Here is a 20,429-nt window from a genome sequence, read left to right on the forward strand (position 1 = left end):
AACCGATAACGTCTTCTTTATAGGTCACCATAGCAGTCTAGCTTCGAAAATTCAAATGGCTAGTACCACAAAACTCCTATTCATCTATACAATATTGAGTTGTCCGTCAGGTTTCAGCTAACGGTGCAATTCCCGGTATCCCAAGTATTACTCACACGACAGATTTAATTGGGATCTGCTTGCATTGTCTCTGATTCAAAATTAGATACCTTATGATCGTGAGATAATAGATTCAAGAATATGATCATCTAATTTCCATAAATAACAGATGGATAAATTTAACAGGTTGATAATGCCATAATAGCTGACACACTTCCTATGCAAATAATCCGTAAGGTACGGCTTGAATTTGGGCACCTTTGTGGACAGGTTTTTGATAAAAAATGTTTTGAATATCAGAACGAATTGCCTGATTGGAAGTATGCATACGTCTCTTATCGAGTCTGGATATACTAGCGATGAAATCGGCGGTAATTTGTCGCGGCAATATTATTTGGGATTAGATTTAAAGCAAATGATTTTTTTGTGCATGGCTAAGGTGAAAGCGAAAACAAAACACGAAGCAAAACAATGCTCCAGAAAAGAACAAAGATTGATTTATAAGCCTCGTTTTTAGTTGATTACAATTTTATGGAAATTTTCTAATTATTTATTTATCATCACATTTGCAACTTTCAAATTTTCTAAGAAAATTTATCACCAGATTTGGGCGCGAGTTATAGCCTTTCAGAAGAATGATCAGTAGATTTTTCATCATGCAACAAAAGATACATTTTACAAAGTATGTCTTACTAGATATGAATCAAAATTTGTAGATTCCTTAAGCAATAAAACTTGCAACCGTTTTGCAAATGGTATAATAAATCTACCTTCATTTTTTTATGACCGAAAAATAATTTTTCGATGAGGAAAAGATTAAAATGGGTCTATTAGACTTCTGTCGATTTGTTTGAAAGTTTCTTTAAGCAGAATCATTAGCACATTATTAAATTTCTTTAAGTAACTCCGGCAACCTATCATTTCCAATGTATCCTTATTGATGATATATCCACCTACTTTAGAGTAATTTCAATTGCTAAGAGGCGTATTTGGAGTTCAACTCTATTTGGGGAAGTGTTTGGGACATACATAGGTAACATCCACAGTTCCACAGAATGGTCGAATACTTTGTTGCTACAGTTTCAACTCGAGGCTAATCTGGTCAATTTATGATCCCGTTGGAAATTCTCTCCCGCATATTTCTAGGAATTGTTTTCGTTCGGTGAAATACTTGAAACTTCATCAAGCAACTTGCTCGATGTGTCCGTCTCCTTTTACAAGGTTCTTCTTCAGCCTTTGTCCCGTTCACAAGCGGGGTCGGCTCGTCGTGATCGGCTTCGCCATTTGGCTCTATCGAATGCCTGATCTGGGTGCAATCTCGAGGCTTTCAAATCCTCATCTAGCGTATCAAGCCACCGTTGTTTAGATCTGCCTTTTGGTCGTTTACCATCGACTTCAATGTTCAGACCTGCCAGGTTTGGTGAATTCTCGTTTGCACGAATTGCGTGACCATACCATTGAAGACGCCTCTCTCGCAATTTTTCCACGATCGATGCAACCACATAACGATCGCGGATATCCTCATTTTAGGTGTGATCAAAACGTGTCACGCCACTAATCCAACGCAACATCTTCGTCTCTATTACCGCAAAACACCGCAAATTTTAGATTTGAGACGTTCGTTGATACGTCGATCACAAAGAACACCAGTTGTGGAACGCCACTTCATCCAGCTTGCTTTAATGCAGCAATTTCATAACGCAGTTCTCTATTGGTTGATAGCATTCACTCGAGATATTTAAATCGCTCAGTTCTGGGCAGATCACTGCCGCTGACAGTGATTGTGCCTGTTTCATGGGGATCGGTCGTCAAAAATTCAGTTTTGTTTAGATTCAATCTGAGACCGTGTTCCATGAGGCGATCATTCCATTTTTGGATAAGTTGCTCGAGATCTTTTTGCTATCAGATGCTAGGAAAACATCATCTGCCTAAAACAGTGTGTAAGGCGCTGGACGTTGGATATCCCGTGTGACGGTGTCCATAACAAGAACAAAGAGGAGTGGTGAGAGGGCGCTTCCTTGATGAACACCAGACACGAGGCGGTTTTGATACATCCGCCACACTTCGAACTTTACTTTTCGAATCGGGGTAGAGCAATTGAACTCAGCGCACGAGTTCTTCTGGCACGAAGTGTTGTCGTAAAGCATACCAGATGAGTTCGTGTGGCACACGGTCAAACGATTTCTCTATTTGCAGAAAGGCAATGTAAAGAGGGCGATGCTTCTCACAGTGTTTCTCCATGAGTAACTGCGCAGTGTGTATTGCGTCAGTAGTTCTGTAGTTCTTGACAAATCCGACTTGATTCACGGTTATTTCAACGAATTCGTGAATACGATTGTCAAGAATGCGTTCAAAAATCTTCATGGTATGGGAAAGTAACCGGATCGGACGATATTTTGAACATTCTGCTGGACTATCTTTCGTTTCCCATATTGGAACAGTGGCACTTTCTTGCCAGTCAGATAGTGTTCTACCTTCCTGAATAATCCGATTAAAGAATTCGCTGAGCCACAGTGTTGGGTCCCAGCTCTCCCCTTTCCAGAGCTCAGATGCGATGTCGTCAGGTCCTGTGGCTTTTCCCTATTTCATTCGTTCTGCTGGGTTACCTTTCTTTTTCCATATTGGTTTCCTTTTACAAGATTACCCACCAAAAACACCTTTCTCAACTGAGCACTCCACACAACTATCACTTTGCATTATTTCGGAGCTCCTAACGTTACGTAAATACATATGTGTAATCCTCCGTTTGCCGTCAAGGCAATATAATATAGGTTGAAGTTTTCAACTCCAATTTTCTTCTTCGAAGGCTTGGTGGCGAAGTTGGTTTGATGTTTATAATGCCTTGCTGAGACACCGATTTTTACTTGCTAAAAGTTTTGCTAACGTTGCATTCCCCAATTTTCGTCTTCAGCGTTATATCCTCGTTGTGTCATCTTTGGCAGCCGAAGAAGATATATTCCACATGACCGCGCAGTTTGGATGTCTGGATTTGCTCAAAATTTGCGTCAGCTGGTCGTGAAAACTCTTTCGACCTCCTACATTTGGCCAGCTTTGGTTGCTGACTATTTCACTTGACCCCAGAAATTTAGATTGAAATCAAGCATTATTCTCAGTTAAATTTGCAGCAATGCAAAGCGGCGACCGCACTTACAGTCATCGAACCAATAGTTGCAAGACATTTGTACATCTCATACAAGAGCCATCGGTTATTGGTGGTATAGTCAGTGGCCTAAACTTCCAGCATGCTGACCTGTTGTATGCTAATGGAAGTGATCGACCACGCTTTGACATGGTGGTCTCAAAAGACTTTCATTCTAACTTGGTTAACGGCCTATGTGCTAACGGCAATATAATGGCCAGACTTATCATAAAAAGATAACGGGGAGATAAAGAGATTCTATGGTGCTCTGCATATTTCCCCTATGACGCAGAAGAAGTTCCCAGTGGTTCCCATAGATGCAGTGGTGTGGGATATCAAATGAAAGGTCTCGAATAGTAATTTTCGCATAAACATTACGAGCTAGGTACAAATGGGACAAATATGAGAAATGGCAAATATGTTCATATAAGCAATACACAAAACCTTTTATACCTAAAGCGTTTAGCTTCCGGTTTCTCGACTTGTTTAAGATCTTCCTTTCTTTTCTCAAAGTGAGTTTTCCCATCTTTTCTCCTTTTTTGTTCCTTTAACCACCTTTGTTTTTAGCTGCGATCAAAGGGTAGTATGGGTCACATATATGGTGGTAACGTCAGCATCAAAAACCAACCAACCAACAACATCTAACCGCAGTGGTCAAACGGGAAGAATAATAAATAAATACAACTTTGAAAACGTTGATAATTTCTCCTATCTAGGGTCGAAAATCACAACCGATAACAGCTACCACGATGATATCCGGGCAGAGTTGTTGGCAGCCAACAGAGCCTATTTTAGCTTACAAAAACTGTTTCACTCGAAACATCTCACCATAACGTCAAAGTTCTTACTGTAAAAGACTATGATCTTGCCAGTCCTCATGTATTCCTCGGAGATTTGGGTTCTTAGCAAGAAAAATTGCGGACCCTTGGCCGCGTTCGAGAGAAGAACTTTCCGAAGAATTTTTGATCCCCTGCATGAGGATGGACGATTCCATAACCGTCAGGTTGTGTATAAAATCCGGCTCAATAGGTCATAATAGGGCAATATCTATAATAGAAAAAGAATACGAGGTAGGCCTTGCCTGAGGTGGAGCGATGGCGTAGGTCAGGATGCCTGACAGCTTTTGGGGTATCGAATTGGTGGACCTCGGCGCAAAACCGAGATGTCTAGAGTTCCCTATTAAGGCAGGCCTAGACCGGATACCGGTTGATGCGCCGTTGATGGTGATGATTGGTCACAGGGTGATAACGCGGATTGGTGTTTACGATGGAGCGTAAAACCTGGGAAATGCCTGCTAAACCAACACCAACAGCTTGACTATTCACCTCCAGGCTGGGGGTTAGGCTGATAAACCCATATGGAAAACAATTTGTTACGAAGCTAAAAAAAGGGCCTCGGTCTGGACAGATCTTACAACGACGGATCCGCAACGAAAACTGACTAACGATTTGCGCATTTTTCCATGGAACGCAAAGTCAGGGAAAGATATGTTTTACGAGGGAGCAAAACGAACCCTCGAAGCTTGCCGTAGATATGATACCCAAATCATTTTTGGAGATTTTAATAGTAGGAACGGAACCCGAATAAAGACGATACGTTGGCTCCCATAGCTTACACAAAATAACCAATGATAAGGGACTTCGAATTATTCAGTAAGTAGTGTCAGACGAAATGGTTCCTGGAAGTACCTTTTTGCGTGGGAGGTAGTCCACAAACAAATGTGGGCCTCCTCAGATGAGATCACTTTTAACTAAATTGTCCATGGGTTAATTGAACGCCGCCACCTCCTTAATTAATGGCAGAACATATAGAGGGGCCAGTATAGACTCCGATCATTTTCCCGTTATCAAGGTGCTTCACATCCACAACAAAGCCCTCCGTAACACTAACAAAGGGGATGGATGCTCCAATAACCGCAAATAACAGAGGAGGTGAAGCATCGGAAAATGACCTTCACAACCCGAGGAACATAGCGTTTCTCGTTATGATAACCATTGATACGGCCACAAACATATTTGGTCCGAGTCGCAAGCGAAGTCGGGACGACTGGTTCTATGATTAACGTAAACTAGTAAAGGAACGGAAGAATGTTGCCTACTGAGCAATGCTGCACTTTCAAAGAACGCGGGCACGTACTGATATTTACCACGAGCCATTTCACAGACAGAAGGTGACCAACTAGACCAAGCCTTTCATCAACTTATGCTTGTGGGACAACGAATTGATGCTTGATGACTGGCAAAAGGGCATTATAAGTCTCATACATAAAAAGGGGTAATATCGCATAGAGCAGCAATCACAGAGGTATCAAGTTGTTTAATACCATTTATAAGATGTTATGCGACTTGCGGTTTTGTCCAGTCCAGACACAACTCATTAGATTTTGCCTAATTTCTTCCCTGGAAGCAGTGTGACCTTACCGGCTACAAAGTGGTATTTGCTCCCTTATGCAAATTTAAAAGCACGACATATGTATGAATTAGATCCTGGACAAAACCGCAAATCACAAAAGTTGCACCATTTTTTCATAGGCTTCAAGGCTGCCTACGAGAGCTTAGCCATGGTAAAACTGTGCACGGTGATGTGAGAATTCTGTATCCTGAACAAACTGATAAGGTTGACTAAGCTGATCCTGAGCAATGTGGATGCACCATCCTCTCCAAGCTCACCAAAATACTCGCCCTTGATGACGACGTCAGCATCATGGGAAGAATAAAGTCTCTTTATCCAGATTGAGCAAGCGGCGTGAGCTTTTGAGCTGCCTATTAGTGAAGGCAAGACGAAATATATGGTGGCAAATGAAAGAAATAACAACAAATAGCACTGGTTATCTGGGGACGATAAAGGTAAGAGATTACAGCTTTGAAACTCCTGTCTAGAACCTTATCGGCGCAAACCGGGATGTCTGAGTTCTTTATTAATACAAGCCTTGACCGCATACCTCTTGTTGCACCGTAGATAATGAAACAGGTAACTATCATCCCTGCCTGAATCAAATTGACAAGTGCAAAAACAATTGTTTTTTACATATTTTGTTACACAGAAATTGAAAAATTTTATATCTTAACTTGATTGTGATAGTGACGATATGTAACGACTCCTTTGATTAGTTTTGAAAAAATTTACAACACAACGTTCAGAAATATTGTTTTTAGAGCCTCAATCTAGCCTTTCTACGTTGAGTGTTGGGCTGACCTTGGACGATCAGTATTTCATCAGTCTGCCATAAGTCAATCCATCAAAAATGAACAGATAGAAAACTGACGGACGGATGTGTTAAGTATAAAAAAGACAACAAAAAATCATATTGGTTGCATTTATTTAAGCATCAGACTTCGAGTTAGGCAATTCCTCTCACCAGACGGAGGGGGAGGATGAAGGGAACTGTTAGTTCAAAGAAACCCCTGCCGTCCGATCCCTCTACCGGCCGATCAATTTTCTTTACGAGAATAAGAACCCGTACATAGTGGGCAAAACGGACCTATATACACTGCGGATGAGCCAGTCCAATGACTTCCTGACAAATTTTGTCAAGAGAGTTGCCACTCATTTAATATACATATGCCGCTATTCTTCACGAGTCGCCACCTCCATTGAGTTCTCGTTCCTGTGCTTGTAGATCGTTCACTCCCGCAATCGCCATCACAGCCGGGTCTGAGATAGCAGACGAGGCAGACGACACCCCGCGAAGTTCCTCGGCTCTGTACCTGCGCCAGGCGCTTACGATACATCTTCCTGCCAAGATCCTCAATCCATACCTCCGCGACATAATGTCGAACGGACTGCGTTCCACTCATAACAAGACGTCTCATGTTAGTGGTATGGTCAAAACTTCAGCGGCGGCTTGATTTGCTTGAGAAAGCTCATCTACGAGTCGAACATCAATCCAAGGTACTTAACCATTGGTTTCAACTCTATAATCAACACGCAGAATAACACGGGACACAGGATCAGGATCCTTTTTTAGTCGAGATGACTACTTCGATTTCTTCCTACGCAAGACTCACACACATCAATATTCCAATATTTCAGACTATCCTAAGATAAGTCCCTGTGTGGACATAATCTCTATCTTCCTCTTGTCCCTCAGCTTCTCCTAGAGCAGGCAGCGATCTCTCAGATAATCCTACAATATCTGCAAAGGGTAGCCTTCAATTCCAGATGTGCTATCTGCACATCTGGAAGGCATTTCTGACATGGACCCTTACGAGGAGCACTATTCATCGAGATCAATGTTAGATGCCTCAGCATTCACTGTGGATCTCCCACCTCTAAACCCGGAGATAATTCCCTAACAGGACGTATCGCTTCGGCGAGTCTACTCCTCATACGTTTCTTTCGACCGATTTCATTCATTTGCATGAGCCTTGCTAATTTCTTGCGACAAGAAAAAATGCCGCCCTACAGGTAAACATTGAATGCGTCGAACAGTAGCTTCGGTCGATGGTGAAACTCCAGTTTATATACCTGTTCCGGCATACCTTCTAGTTTTGGCGCCTCTTTATTTTTCATAGGGAGGACTGCTTCTTCCAATTTTTTTATAGTGAAAATTGAGCAATGTTCCACGAACAAGATCCTTAGAGAGTAATGCCCGCCCGATGGGGGCCACCGGTTCGGCATTAAGGGCAGAGACTTTCCGCGTGACCACGATTTTTCGAGTGAATAACCGAGTCCCCACGGATCCCCATCACGATAGTGCCAGGTTCAGAGCCACTACGTTCCGAAATAGTGTCAATCACCTTGAACACGATGGGTTGATAGAAGCTCCCCGGGAAGCTTTCCAGAATTTACAACCCGTCACACCTGTCGTCGAAAACATTACTGATTCAGACTCGAAGTTGCTGTCGAGCGCCGAAACGTTGGTGTAGATCTGATGTTTAAAACGTCGTTCTCGCCGTCATTATCAGGCATTGAAGGTAAAGTTACAATCCGCAAAGCAATTTTGTTTTTATAGTCGGTTTGGAATTCAGTTTCTCAGGATGTACCGCAATCCAGATGGATCACTGTACCTAGGACACTCTCCTGAAGACAATATTCCATTTGCTATTCTAAGGCTTACACAGGAAGCAGGTAGATTATGAGTTCTCCGAATGGCACAACACATAATGCGAGGATTCCTGGTTCTAGTAGGATTTAACTGGGTGGGGTAGAAGAATAACGCCATTAATGACTAAGCTTAGCTCATATAGAATGTTAGAGGTAAAGCCGTAAGCTTGATTGACAATGGTGGCGTAATGTAGTCTAAAATAAACGACTTCTTCACTTCCTAATCTTTGTTATTTACCTTCCTTATTATTTTATACATTGTAAATTCTTCCAATCAATATAATTTATAATTAATCTTATGTAAAATTCGTTTGAAATATGATGACGGACCTTGTTTTTGTAATTAAAAACGCTTAAACGAAATCAGAATTGGCCAAAACTCCTTCTTCTTCTTTTTCATCAGCCTTTGTCCCGTTCACAAGCGAGGTCGACTTGTCGTGATCTGTTTCGCCATTTGGCTCTATCGAATGCCTGATCTGGGTGCAATCTCCAGGCTTTTAAATGCCCATTCAACGTATCAAGCCACCGTTGTTTCGACCGGCCTTTTGGTCGTTTACCATCGACTTCGATCTTCAGCCCAATCTTGGCAAGTGAATTGCGTGACCATACTATCGAAGAGGTCTCTCTCGCAATTTATCCACGATCGATGCAACTCCATAACGGATATCCTCATTTCGGATGTGATCAAAACGTGTCACGCCACTAATCCAACGCAACATCTTCGTCTCTATTACCGCAAAACGCCGTTCATTTTCTTTTATAGTCGGCCAACACTCAGAACCATAGAGAGCAACAGGACGGACGACATTGCGGTAAATTTTAGATTTGAGACGTTCGTTGATACGTCGATCACAAAGAACACCAGTTGTGGAACGCCACTTCATCCAGCTTGCGTTAATGCGTGAAGCAATTTCATAACGCAGTTATCCATTGGTTGATAGCGTTGACCCAAGGTATTTAAATCGCTCAGTTCTGGGCAGATTACTGCCGCTGACAGTGACTGTGCCTGTTTTATGATGATCGGTCGTCAAAAATTCAGTTTTGTTTAGATTCAATCTGAGACCGTGTTCCATGAGGCGATCATTCCATTTTTGGATAAGTTGCTCGAGATCTTTTTTGCTATCAGATGCTAGGAAAACATCATCTGCATAAAGCAGTGTGTAGGGCGCTGGATATCCCGTGTGACTGTGTCTAACAAGAACAAAGAGGAGTGGTGAGAGGGCGCTTCCTTGATGAACACCAACAGAGACACGAAGCGGTTTTGATACACCCGCCATACTTCGAACTTTACATACTTTTCGGATCGTGGTAGAGCAATTGAACCCAGCGCACGAGTTCTTCTGGCACGAAGTGTTGTCGTAAAGAATACCAGATGAGTTCGTGTGGCACACGGTCAAACGCTTTCTCTAGATGCAGAAAGGCAATGTAAAGAGGGCGATGCTTCTCACAGTGTTTCTCCATGAGTAACCGCGCAGCGTGTATTGCGTCAGTAGTTCTGCAGTTTTTGACAAATCCGACTTGATTCACGGTTATTTCAACGATTTACGGTTGTCAAGAATGCGTTCAAAAATCTTCATGGTATGGGAAAGTAACCGGATCGGACGGTAATTTGAACATTCTGTTGGACTACCTTTCTTTTTCCATATTGGAACTGTGGTACCTTTTTGCCAGTCAGATAGTGTTCTTCCTTCCTGAATAACCCGATTAAAGAATTCACTGAGCCACAGTGTTGGGTCCCAGCTCTTCGCTTTCCAGAGCTCAGATGCGATGTCGTCAGGTCCTGTTGCTTTCCCCGATTTCACTTTTTTGATTGCCTCCTCGACTTCAGTTGCGCTGACATGAACGTCTTGGGGGGTTTAACGTGAGTACCTGCCGTAAAGGCATAATCCCACGGTCTTCTTCGGACACGGATTGATTTTGGGACCACAATCAGAGCCCCGCCATGCAAGCACAGCGGTCCTGGTTTATACTGAGTGCAGGCTTAGCATTCATACCAGTGGATGCGAGGCCCATCTAACACCTCTGCCGCAACTAAGGAGTACGGCACCCGAGTTGTACAGCGCAACTCCACGTTTGAGCTCCGAAGAGCTCTTCCCGCGATGTAGGCATAACCACAACCACCATGAAACCGGTTGGTAAGCAAAGTACCGTTCTTGTCATTAACGCAACAGAAATGTTCGATATCCTGTGTACATTCGTTACGGCTTTTAGCAGGTCGATACCGATCTCTCTGGCCATCCCGAGTGTCCAGTTTATTGTAAAGATTTTTATAATGGTTCGCTCGGGTGAAAGCGACTGCTTTCTTTGCTTCCTGGTTGGCATTCTTATAAATTTGCAGTCGTTTTATCGTCGAGAAATTTGTGGTAGAGATGTTTCTTTTCAACGGCCTTCATTTCAACATCATCATTCTAAAGCCAAGTATCCCGGTTGATGTACCGCTTACCAGGCTTGTTGACCCCGAGGGTTTGCAGAGGCCGCTTTGTGGATCGTGTCTTTCATTTGGTTCCACGATTCCACATTCGTAATGGTCGGTTATCGTGTGAGTGAGATCGTTTCTTCTTTCTTCTCACGAAGCCGCCACCATTTAATACGCCGCGGGCCAGTGCGTTCCTTACGCTGGCTTAATTCGCAGGATGGCAATCAATGGTCGATGTTGAAATGCGATGGTTTCATAGGGAACGGCTTTGCAATCAGTGACAGTGGTAAAATGTTGGCGTCTTATGAGAATATAGTCGATTTGCGTTTTACTGTTCTCATTACAAAATGTAGGAGGATTAGACAATCGTTTGATGAGCCATATGTTCGTAAGTACTAGAGCATGAGTGTCCGCAAAATCGATTATACGCTCGCCACTCCCATTGCGCGCTCTGAACCCCTTTCCTCCATGGCACCCGTTACCGTCTGCCTTTTCATCCACATGACCATTAAGGTCGCCGACAATGATGATATAGTTTGTAGCCATTTTTACCATGTTCGCGTTCAATGTCACAGCTTTTCGCATCAAGCCATCGGGTTTCTTGCAGAACGCAGATATCAATGCGCCTTTTCTGAAGGGCTCTTGCGAGTTCCTCGGTCTTTCCAGTTAGGGTATCAACATTTAGCGTGCACACAAGTATTTGTTTTGTTCATTTTTTTCGGACTAACTTGCTTACGTTCTCACGCCGTCCATGGTGCCCTAGCCCTAGCATTTCTCCGAGACTTGTGACTCAATTCGATCATCGTGTTTGTAACGACATTGTATGCACTTTCTTGGTCGGCCTGTCGGTTAGGATAGTGGATAACTCCAATTATACTCTATTTTTCTCTTTCTTTGATCTCAGCATTTTATTTTGGTTTTACTGAGGATAGTACATAGTACGTTGCCTCATACCCTCCTCCTTTGCCTGGGCTTGGGACAAGCATACTATGTTAATAGCATGGTGGAACTGAATTGGCCAAAACTTATTGTGCCGCATACCGAGTAATGTTGCATTCTCAAAGAACGCGTCACGAACTCCGTCGAGTGGAGAAGCGACTTCACAGAAGGAGAAAGGAAGCCTGGCAGAACCAACAAGTCTGTGAACTAAAAAAGTACAGGGAGCAACCGCACCAGGCGCGGAAGTTTTACCAACAAATCAGCAGGATGAAGCTTTATACACCTCGATGCTCATCCTGCCGAGGTAAAGAGGGAAATCTGATTTCCGACAGAATGGGCATATTAGAGCGATGAGTTGAGTACTTTGATGAACTACTGAACAACCAGAACATCGGCGAGTTGGAGATCCCGCCAACTGAAGACGACGGACAAAACTGCCACCACCAAGTAGAAGAGAAAGAGTCCGTGCAATTCATTGATTTAAAAATGATATGTCGCCAGAAGCCGATGGAATTACAGCCGAATTGGTTAAATATGGAGGCGACCAATTACGCCAAGTGGCTCATCAACTTGTGCTCAAGGTATGGGACAGCGAATCAATGCCTGACGATTGGCAACGAGGCATTATCTGTCTCATAGAGGTATCACGTTGCTGAATAACATCTAGAAGATATTCCCCGTTATCTTTGGATAGCCACCTGCGTCCAGAACATCATTGGCTGATCCCCAAGAGGCTACACTCCTGGCAAATAAGCAACAGATCAGATTTTCTCTACGCAGCAAGCGATTGAAAAACTGCTAGAATATGGACATCAGTCTCACCATCTTTTCATCGACTTTAAGGTCGCCTATGACAGCATAGCCAGGGTAAAACTGTACACGGTCATGAGAGAATTCAGTATCCCAACGAAATTAATAAGACTGATTAGGCTGATCCTGACCAATGTGCGAGGCCAGAAAAAAGGCAGCAGGATCACTCTCAAGACCATTCGACATCAACAACGGTCTACGACAAGGGGATGCCCTATCATGCGTCCTCTTTAACCTGACCCTCGAGAAACTGATCCGTGATGCTGAGGTAAATGCAAGAGGTACGATCCTCTTTAAGTCCACCCAACGACTGGCCTATACTGACGATATCGACATCATGGAAAGAACCACCCGAGAGGTACAAACTGCCTTCATTCAGATCGAGCAGGCGGTAATCGGCTCGAGATCTTGGGCTGGACATCAATGAAGGCAAGACAAAATATATGGTGGCAACGTCAGCACCGAAGACGAATCAACCAACAACATCAAACCGCACTGGTCAAACGGGAAGAATAAGGATAGGAGAATACAACTTTGAGACGGTTGATAATTTCCCCTATCTATGGTCGAAAATCACAACCGATAACAACTACGATGACGAAATCCGCGCACGGTTGTTGTCAGCCAGCAGAGCCTATTTCAGCTTACAAAAACTGTTCCGCTCGAAACATCTCACCATAGGGTCAAAGCTCTCACTGTACAAGACTATGTTCTTGCCAGTCCTCATGTATTCCTCGAAGACTTGGGTTCTTAGCAAGAAGAATTGCGAACTCTTGGCCGCGTTCGAGAGAAGAATCGTCCGAAGAATTTTTGATCCCCTACATGAGGATGGACGATTCCGTAGTCTACATAACGACGAAATCTATGAATGATACTATGACCGTCAGGTTGTGGATAGGCTACGGTGGGCGGGTCACTTAATCCGTATGGATGAGGATGATCCAGGTCGGAAAGTCTATAAGGGCAATATGTATGGTAGAAAAAGAAGACGAGGCAGACCCTGCCTGAGATGGAGCGATAGCATAGGTCAGGACGCCAGACAGCTTTTAGGGATATCGAATTGGTGGACTTGGGTGGCAAATCGGGATGTCTGGAGTTCCTTATTGAGGCAGGCCTAGACCGGATACCGGTTGTTGCGTCGTTGATGATGAAAACTTATTGTCGCTGGTACAGCACTTTCAAAAAATGCAAAATAAAAAAAAAATGGAAAAGTGCTAGGGTGGAAAAACCTTTTTATTCGCAATTTGTATCTTGGATCTAATTTTGTGAACAAATTTGGATATGCGTACGCATTATTACCAAAGTCTGTATCTGGGACGTTGGTTTTCACAATCATAAAAGTGGATTGCTTTGATAGTGTAGCTGCGGCTATCCTTTAGAAGCCTAGATTTCCCCGGTAGTTCCAACCACATCGAAAAGGGAAGAAGGAAGTCATATTCCGGTGGAGATAGGAATTTTTGAGAAAGTCGGTTTATTATTGTTCCTACCATGTGTATATCTATTACTTTATTGGAAGAAAACTGCACAAAAGCTTTGCTGCGAACTTGAAGAAATTTTTCATAGGTAATCTGCTGACTCTTCTTTACACTCTTTGTGGATCAAGCTTAGTCTCTAGTGTGGAAGCTGAAACCATGTGGCCAGCGCTAGCTTGGAACCACTACGGTGTACCTTATCTTCATCGTACGAAGAAAGGCTGAAAGTTGATGAGAGTCGTTGCGGGCGCTTCAAACTAATTCACTTTACTGATAACGGCTAAAAGTGGAGCTCTATGATGTTATGTTGAGGCTTGGAAATCTCTTCAACTGCTTCGGAGGTAACCAGTGAACAATCGCTTCTTCTTTCACCTGTTTAGGTGATTGCCGGTCCGCGAGACCGGACACTTGCATCTTTCTTAGACACAGTTAGTAGTAACTCACCTGTTTATTGTGTTAGACGTAGATTTCCTCGTGGTAAGCTGTTTCGGACTCAATGTATCTTGGATGCTAACGGACTTCTGGTTTTCTTGAAATGGATGTTAATGTTCAATTTGGCTCGGCCTCACTTCGCTTGTGAAGCATTGAAGTGGAGTTTGAACGTCGATAGTGCACGGGAGTGTTGCCTGAATTTAACGCTACATGAAACTGACCGTAGTGAGAGTAAATAGCGAATTTACCAGGTTATGAGACGGAAGTGAACTTGCGAATATCGTAAAGCACATAATCACAATAATTCGGTTATTAACCAGAAGATTTCCTAGTGGTGCACTTTCGTGAATGAACATCTGAATAGTTGCAATTCCTGCGATTTGTTTCCTGTTTCGAGTGCGACTTGTCTCAAGTGTCCACGCATCGCTGGTTGCAACATCGAAAGGAGATGGTTGTAATTAAGTGTGACGAATATTAACAAAGTGCGAATAATATTGTTTCCGCGTGAGATACATCCATAGGTGTCTGAGATTATGAGGTGGTGTTGTGAAGTGTGAAAAGTAATGAATTAAGTCAAATGCGTACTTAGTTAGGTCATAAGGAAATCAAGTGCAATATAATTCGTAACCACACCAAATGGAGTGCAACCATGTTGCTGTTTAGAATGGAATCAAAAATGGATTTGAGGATAACAAAGATGCTCCGGAAACTACTTTGGATTTGGATTATCTTCTTGGTTTTCGAACAGAATCAAGGTAGGATCATCTCTAAATATAATATAATATAATTTGTTTACATATCGATATCTGTTTTTGCGAAGTAAGAATCTTATGAATAAATTACAGTGAAAAAAGTGTGATTCGCAGGAACCAAAATTAATTCGATTTATGTTATATCACAAGGTCACTTGGTTTTTATTCGATTGATAAAATGATGATTTTTCTTAACATTAGCGCTACACGTGCTCTAGGTGGTATAATTCCTTCAATTTGCAAATTTGTTGATAAAAAATTTATGTGGTTGGACGTTGCTTCCGTAGTCAGATCACTTTATAGTCACAGCACATGAGTAGACGACAAACAGGAGCCTCTTGGGGGCCGCTGAACTAATATGAAAAAGTACTAACAAATTGAAAACTGGACCTGATCACCCTGATCAGTAGCAGTCTTCTGGAGAATTTCCCATAAAATCCTAATTATTTTGTTTCAAAAAGTAAAAGTCTGAAATTTCACTGAAACCTGATTTAAAGTTCACTTGTTGCCGATTTGAAGTAACTAATTCCAGGTATTCAGGTAAAATCTTTACAAGGAATAGCATCCATCTCCATAAGGTAAAGAATGTTTAACTGCGGTGCGAAGTCTCATTGTCAGTTTATTTAGTTTCTAAACTATGAAAACTGTTATGTGCCTAGATGTCTTATCCTTATAAGGTGGCAATACAAACTGAAAATATAGAGCTCTTTGGAACATTTAGAGTAGTAGCAATGTCTTTTTGTTGATTGAGAAAATCTTGCCTAAACCAACGGTATGTTTGAAAATATCTAGGATAATGAAATCAGGAACTTTATTATTTCCATTTACTAAATGATTCGCGAAACTTCTTTTGGGTCATGTTGGATTCTCCCGTCAATTTCAGTGAGGGATATGCATTAGAAAATTTGATTCCAATTGATTGATTTTCTGATAAGTCACAACAAAGTTCAGTATATGTCGATGGGCTGTTTGTTTGGTATTTGGGATCCCTTTATTGCATGCTCATCCGTCTTCTAATTGGCATCAATACTCTTGTGCCCCTTATTCTTTTTAGCGTAAACTGGTTGTTGGCAGTCAAAGTTTTAAGATTTTGCTGACATTCCTTATCACTTCAGGTTTGGTTTGGGGCTTAGATATGTCGTCCCTTGTGTTTAGTCTATGCATCTCAGCCCCAGTCTCGCTTACTGGGAGATCTATCTGTGTACTGCAGTAAGTAATCCAATAATTCCAGTTCTTCCCAATTACAGTGATCTCAACTTTGGAATCGAAAGAGTATTTGAGTACCGTAAAGTCACTACCCAAATTCAGAGTTGAGTTTGTAACTACGTTGGGGATTTTGCTATACTCAAATTTCACAGGCGTTCACATGTCCTTCAAATGAAGCCTGTACGCTACAGGGGTCGCAACTTTCTTTACTATCAACTCCAAATGTTAGCAGTGTCTCCAGGGCAAGGATGAGTTTGCTCTTCATGGCATGCGTAATACGGAGCCAGGTGAGCCTTTTGAGTGAGGATAATTTCTTCACGGCTGGTTCCTGGTAAGTACGGATAATACGACTTGATGTAACCAGGATGTCATGTGTGGTTTCAATCCCAATGTCCCAGCTACCGTCCTTTATGTGGTGAAAAGCAGAAGCTTGCCTTTGTTAATTACATATTCGAAATATTTGTTTCAATTTAGTTTCCTATTCAGGATAACTGGATATGAGTTTGAGTTCATCGAGTTTTTTCTTTAGTGAACGCCAGAAGGTTGACTTTGTTGGGATTTATCCCAAAATTCTTCTGTTTTGGAGCACCATGATATTAGTCTGGGAGTTTGTTGTATCAGATCTAAGGTTGTTTGTCAGAGATTTTCCGGAGGTTGCCACTATTATTATTAAAAAGTTTTACTATATCTATCGGGACAATGATATCCACTTCTTTGTTCTTTTTTGCGTTGTAATCTTTGAGATCAGCGACTTTTCAAATTGATCACAATATTTGTTTCAATACATGAGGGAGAGTGTCAGCATTTCCCCCATATTTTAGTGTTTTACGTGGGACTCCAGTTGTTCTTAGTGCTATCATAAGATTTATGGTGTGTGTTTGAGTCGGCATCAACAATTGACCGCACGTTGACTACATGGCAGTAGCTGACCAGGACTTCCGATTGCTTTGTAGCTGATGCAATGTGCGGATCATAAGTGCGTGTTGACATTGAATCACTAAAGGGTGTCTCATATATCAACTTACCTCCTAGGGTCCGTTGTGTAGTCATAACAGTGGTAATTGTTATGAAATGCGCACTTAATCTTGAACCCTAGCGGTTATGTTTCCTACTGTAGTCTCTGGGTACCATAAATCTGCTGCAAGGTGTTTCAAATTAGGTTTCGAATTGCTCCGAGGAGATGGAGATCTTAAACGCGAAGAATTACAGAAATTGTTCGAATGATTATTCTGATTAATATGTATAACTTGCATGTAGTCCTTCCCCAAGTTATTCATCACAAGTTTTATATGAATTTTACTAGAAGTTCCAGTACAAGACAACTTACAACCAAGATATTGTGTATCGTAAAATTTGTCGGTTGACATTTTGGAGTAGTATTTACCAATTAGATGGGTTTAGGAAAAAAGAGGGAAATTTACCACTTCCCCATTGGCAAATGGCTGCGTAGCTAATTTTTAAAGTTTTGTGTAAATCAAAAATGTATTTGAAGTTTAAAGGGGTTCTAACCATACATGTAAATGGGGGATGTACATTTTTTTTCAACTAATGTACCCATGTGAAGTATCAAATGAAAGGTCTCAATTAGTACTTTCATAAGCAGTTAGTTTCTACGTAAATAGCAAAATGAGTGAGTGAGGGTTCCAAATGTACAAGCATAAAATGAGATTCATTTTCGGAAACTACTCAACCCAAAAATATTGAATCTAGGCGATGCATCTATATATAATCTACGCCTCAAAACATGTCCCATTTCGATTTTTGTTCAAATAAATTTAGTGATAGTATACTACCAACAAAGTTCATCCTAGGAGCACCATAGAGGATAGTATCGCACATAATACTGCAAAGTTTCATGAAAATCCGGCTGTTAATAGCAAAGTTATTGAACTGCTATAAATTAATCTTATAAATTTCGCGCAAATTTAATAACAATAATAATCGTTGGTAGTTCATATTGGATTAGGGTCTTGAAGTGTGTTAACGGTACACTACAGGACACTGTAGGAGGCAATGTGGTCAGCATTGCGCTCGCCCGACATTATTACTCTGATTTGTCCCAGATACTCATTCACAATTGCGTCGACGGGTATCCGACGTCAAATCATGATACAAATTCCACTTTCGCACTTGTCAGTTGGGCTGAAAAGTTCATAGGCTAACACACGGATGGCGCTTAGTATTAAGTCCTTATGATTTTTAGTTAGCCCTAACCTTCAAAAAACAAGTGTACAGGTGTCGGACTATTAGTTTGTGGGATAGACCATTTTGAGTGGAGCAACTTTTGTTAGCTTGAAGTTTGAAATTAAATTAATTTCGTATATTAATAAAGCATGAGTTGAAGCCAAGGCTTGGCTTGATAAGCATTATTCGCACTTTGTACCAGGAAAATCAACCGTTGAGAAGCGGCTTGCTAAGTTTAAATGAGGCGAATTGGACACCGAGGATGGTGCACACAGTGCACACCTTAAAGAGGTTGTTACCGACGAAAACATAAAAAAAGTCCACAAAATAACTTTGCATGTTTGCAAAGTGAAGTTGATCGAGATAGGTGGGGCTCTAAAGATATCACAGGAACGTGTTGGATATATTGTGCATGAATATTTGGGTATTCGAAAGCTCTGTTCAAAGAGGGTGCCACCCTAGCTTATAATCGACCAAAAACAGCAACGAGTTGATGATTTCGAGCACTCTTTGAAACTCTTCATTTGTCTTCCTACAAATCTGCACTTTTCTACAAAGTATGTTAGCTCTTCAGAAAGGAACTACTCGTACATGGGTCAAGAAGAACATTGGTGTGGTGTTCACGTATATACCATCTTGTCAAACTCTAAATTGACTAAAACAAGTGTCTAAAATTCATATTCAACAATTAATCAATATTTATATTGTTTTCTGCAAAGTAATCCCTCTCATATATAATACACTTATACACACTTATATGACACGAGTAGACTGATATGCCAACATCCTCAGCAACTTTTCTTATGCTAATTCGACGAGTTTCCAAAACAATTTTCTTCACAGCTTCGATGTTATCATTTGTTGTTGATGTGCTGGGGCGTCGAGAGCTAGGTTCGTCATTAACATCTTCTCGGCCATCTTGGAAGAGCTTGGACCATTTGTAAATATTTTTTGTACTTAGAGCAGACTCACCGTATTGTGTCAACATCTTAAGTATTTCAGAGCACTTGATAACATTTTTTACACAAAATTTTATGCAAATTCTTTGCTCCATTTTTGTAATAATGGAAAATCGCCGAGCACACTAAAATACGTTTGACTCTTCTATCTGCCAAGAACAAACTAAGTATGCTATATACTTGAAACTGTGCACATATATTGGGGACACGTATACCAATACACGACAACAAAAAATTTCAATATTTAAATGTACGTTGCCTGTCCAATTTGAAAATTCACTAGGTGTCCTTATTCCGTTTCCATTTTTTTTACCCTTTATCCCAAATTGTTAGTCCTTTTATTTTATACCTTCATTCTCGTTTAGTCAAATTACTATTTTCAACATTTTATCCTTTAAATTGTTTGTAAAGACCGGGTGCCCACTAACAGGTGAAGCAGAAGAGGTTTGATGAGAACGCATCGGTCCCAGCTCCACGCGCCTAGTCGAGCTATTCAGTTTTAAGGTTTTTTTGAAAACAAAAACAGTTTGTCAAACCCCGCTGTCACCAGTGAGATTTGAACCGTGATCTTACGTACGACAGCCTTGTGCTCTAACCACTCAGTTATCCGGACAAATTATTACTCCTTAAAAGATAAAATGTCAGTACCACATAGAATTGAATATAGGGTATATTCATTGTATATACATTACGAATTATATATAAATGGAACCATCGTCCATCCAAATATTCTTACATTAAGAATCAATAAAATCTTTTATTCCGACTAGTCCATCTTCTACTAATTTACTAATATCTTCGATGATGATATCTTCGAGACTTTAATTTTGGGAAGATGTGAGGGGAGGATGAAACAAAGTACCGAAAACCCGACCGACTTTTTCGAAAAGGCTAGCAGCAAGTGTGTGTCGGCTAGAACAAGTGCTTCCTGTGAGCTGCACTTAGGTGCTGGTGGGCTTGAACATTCACATTCGT

The 20,429-nt window shown here is 41.4% G+C and overlaps 1 protein-coding gene across 1 annotated transcript in view; it reads left to right on the forward strand.

Moving 5' to 3' along the window:
• Positions 1-14,134: 14,134 nt before the first annotated feature.
• The window catches only part of LOC119652367 (cadherin-89D), a 225,788-nt gene continuing 219,493 nt past the window's right edge, over positions 14,135-20,429 (forward strand). The window contains exon 1 of the mRNA XM_038056459.1: positions 14,135-15,108. Within this exon, the coding sequence (XP_037912387.1) occupies positions 15,003-15,108 (106 nt within the window). The 5' untranslated portion in view covers positions 14,135-15,002. The remainder of the gene's footprint in view (positions 15,109-20,429) is intronic.

The sequence above is a fragment of the Hermetia illucens genome, chromosome 3, assembly GCF_905115235.1.
Source record: "Hermetia illucens chromosome 3, iHerIll2.2.curated.20191125, whole genome shotgun sequence".
In the NCBI taxonomy this organism is placed as follows: Eukaryota; Metazoa; Arthropoda; class Insecta; order Diptera; family Stratiomyidae; genus Hermetia; species Hermetia illucens.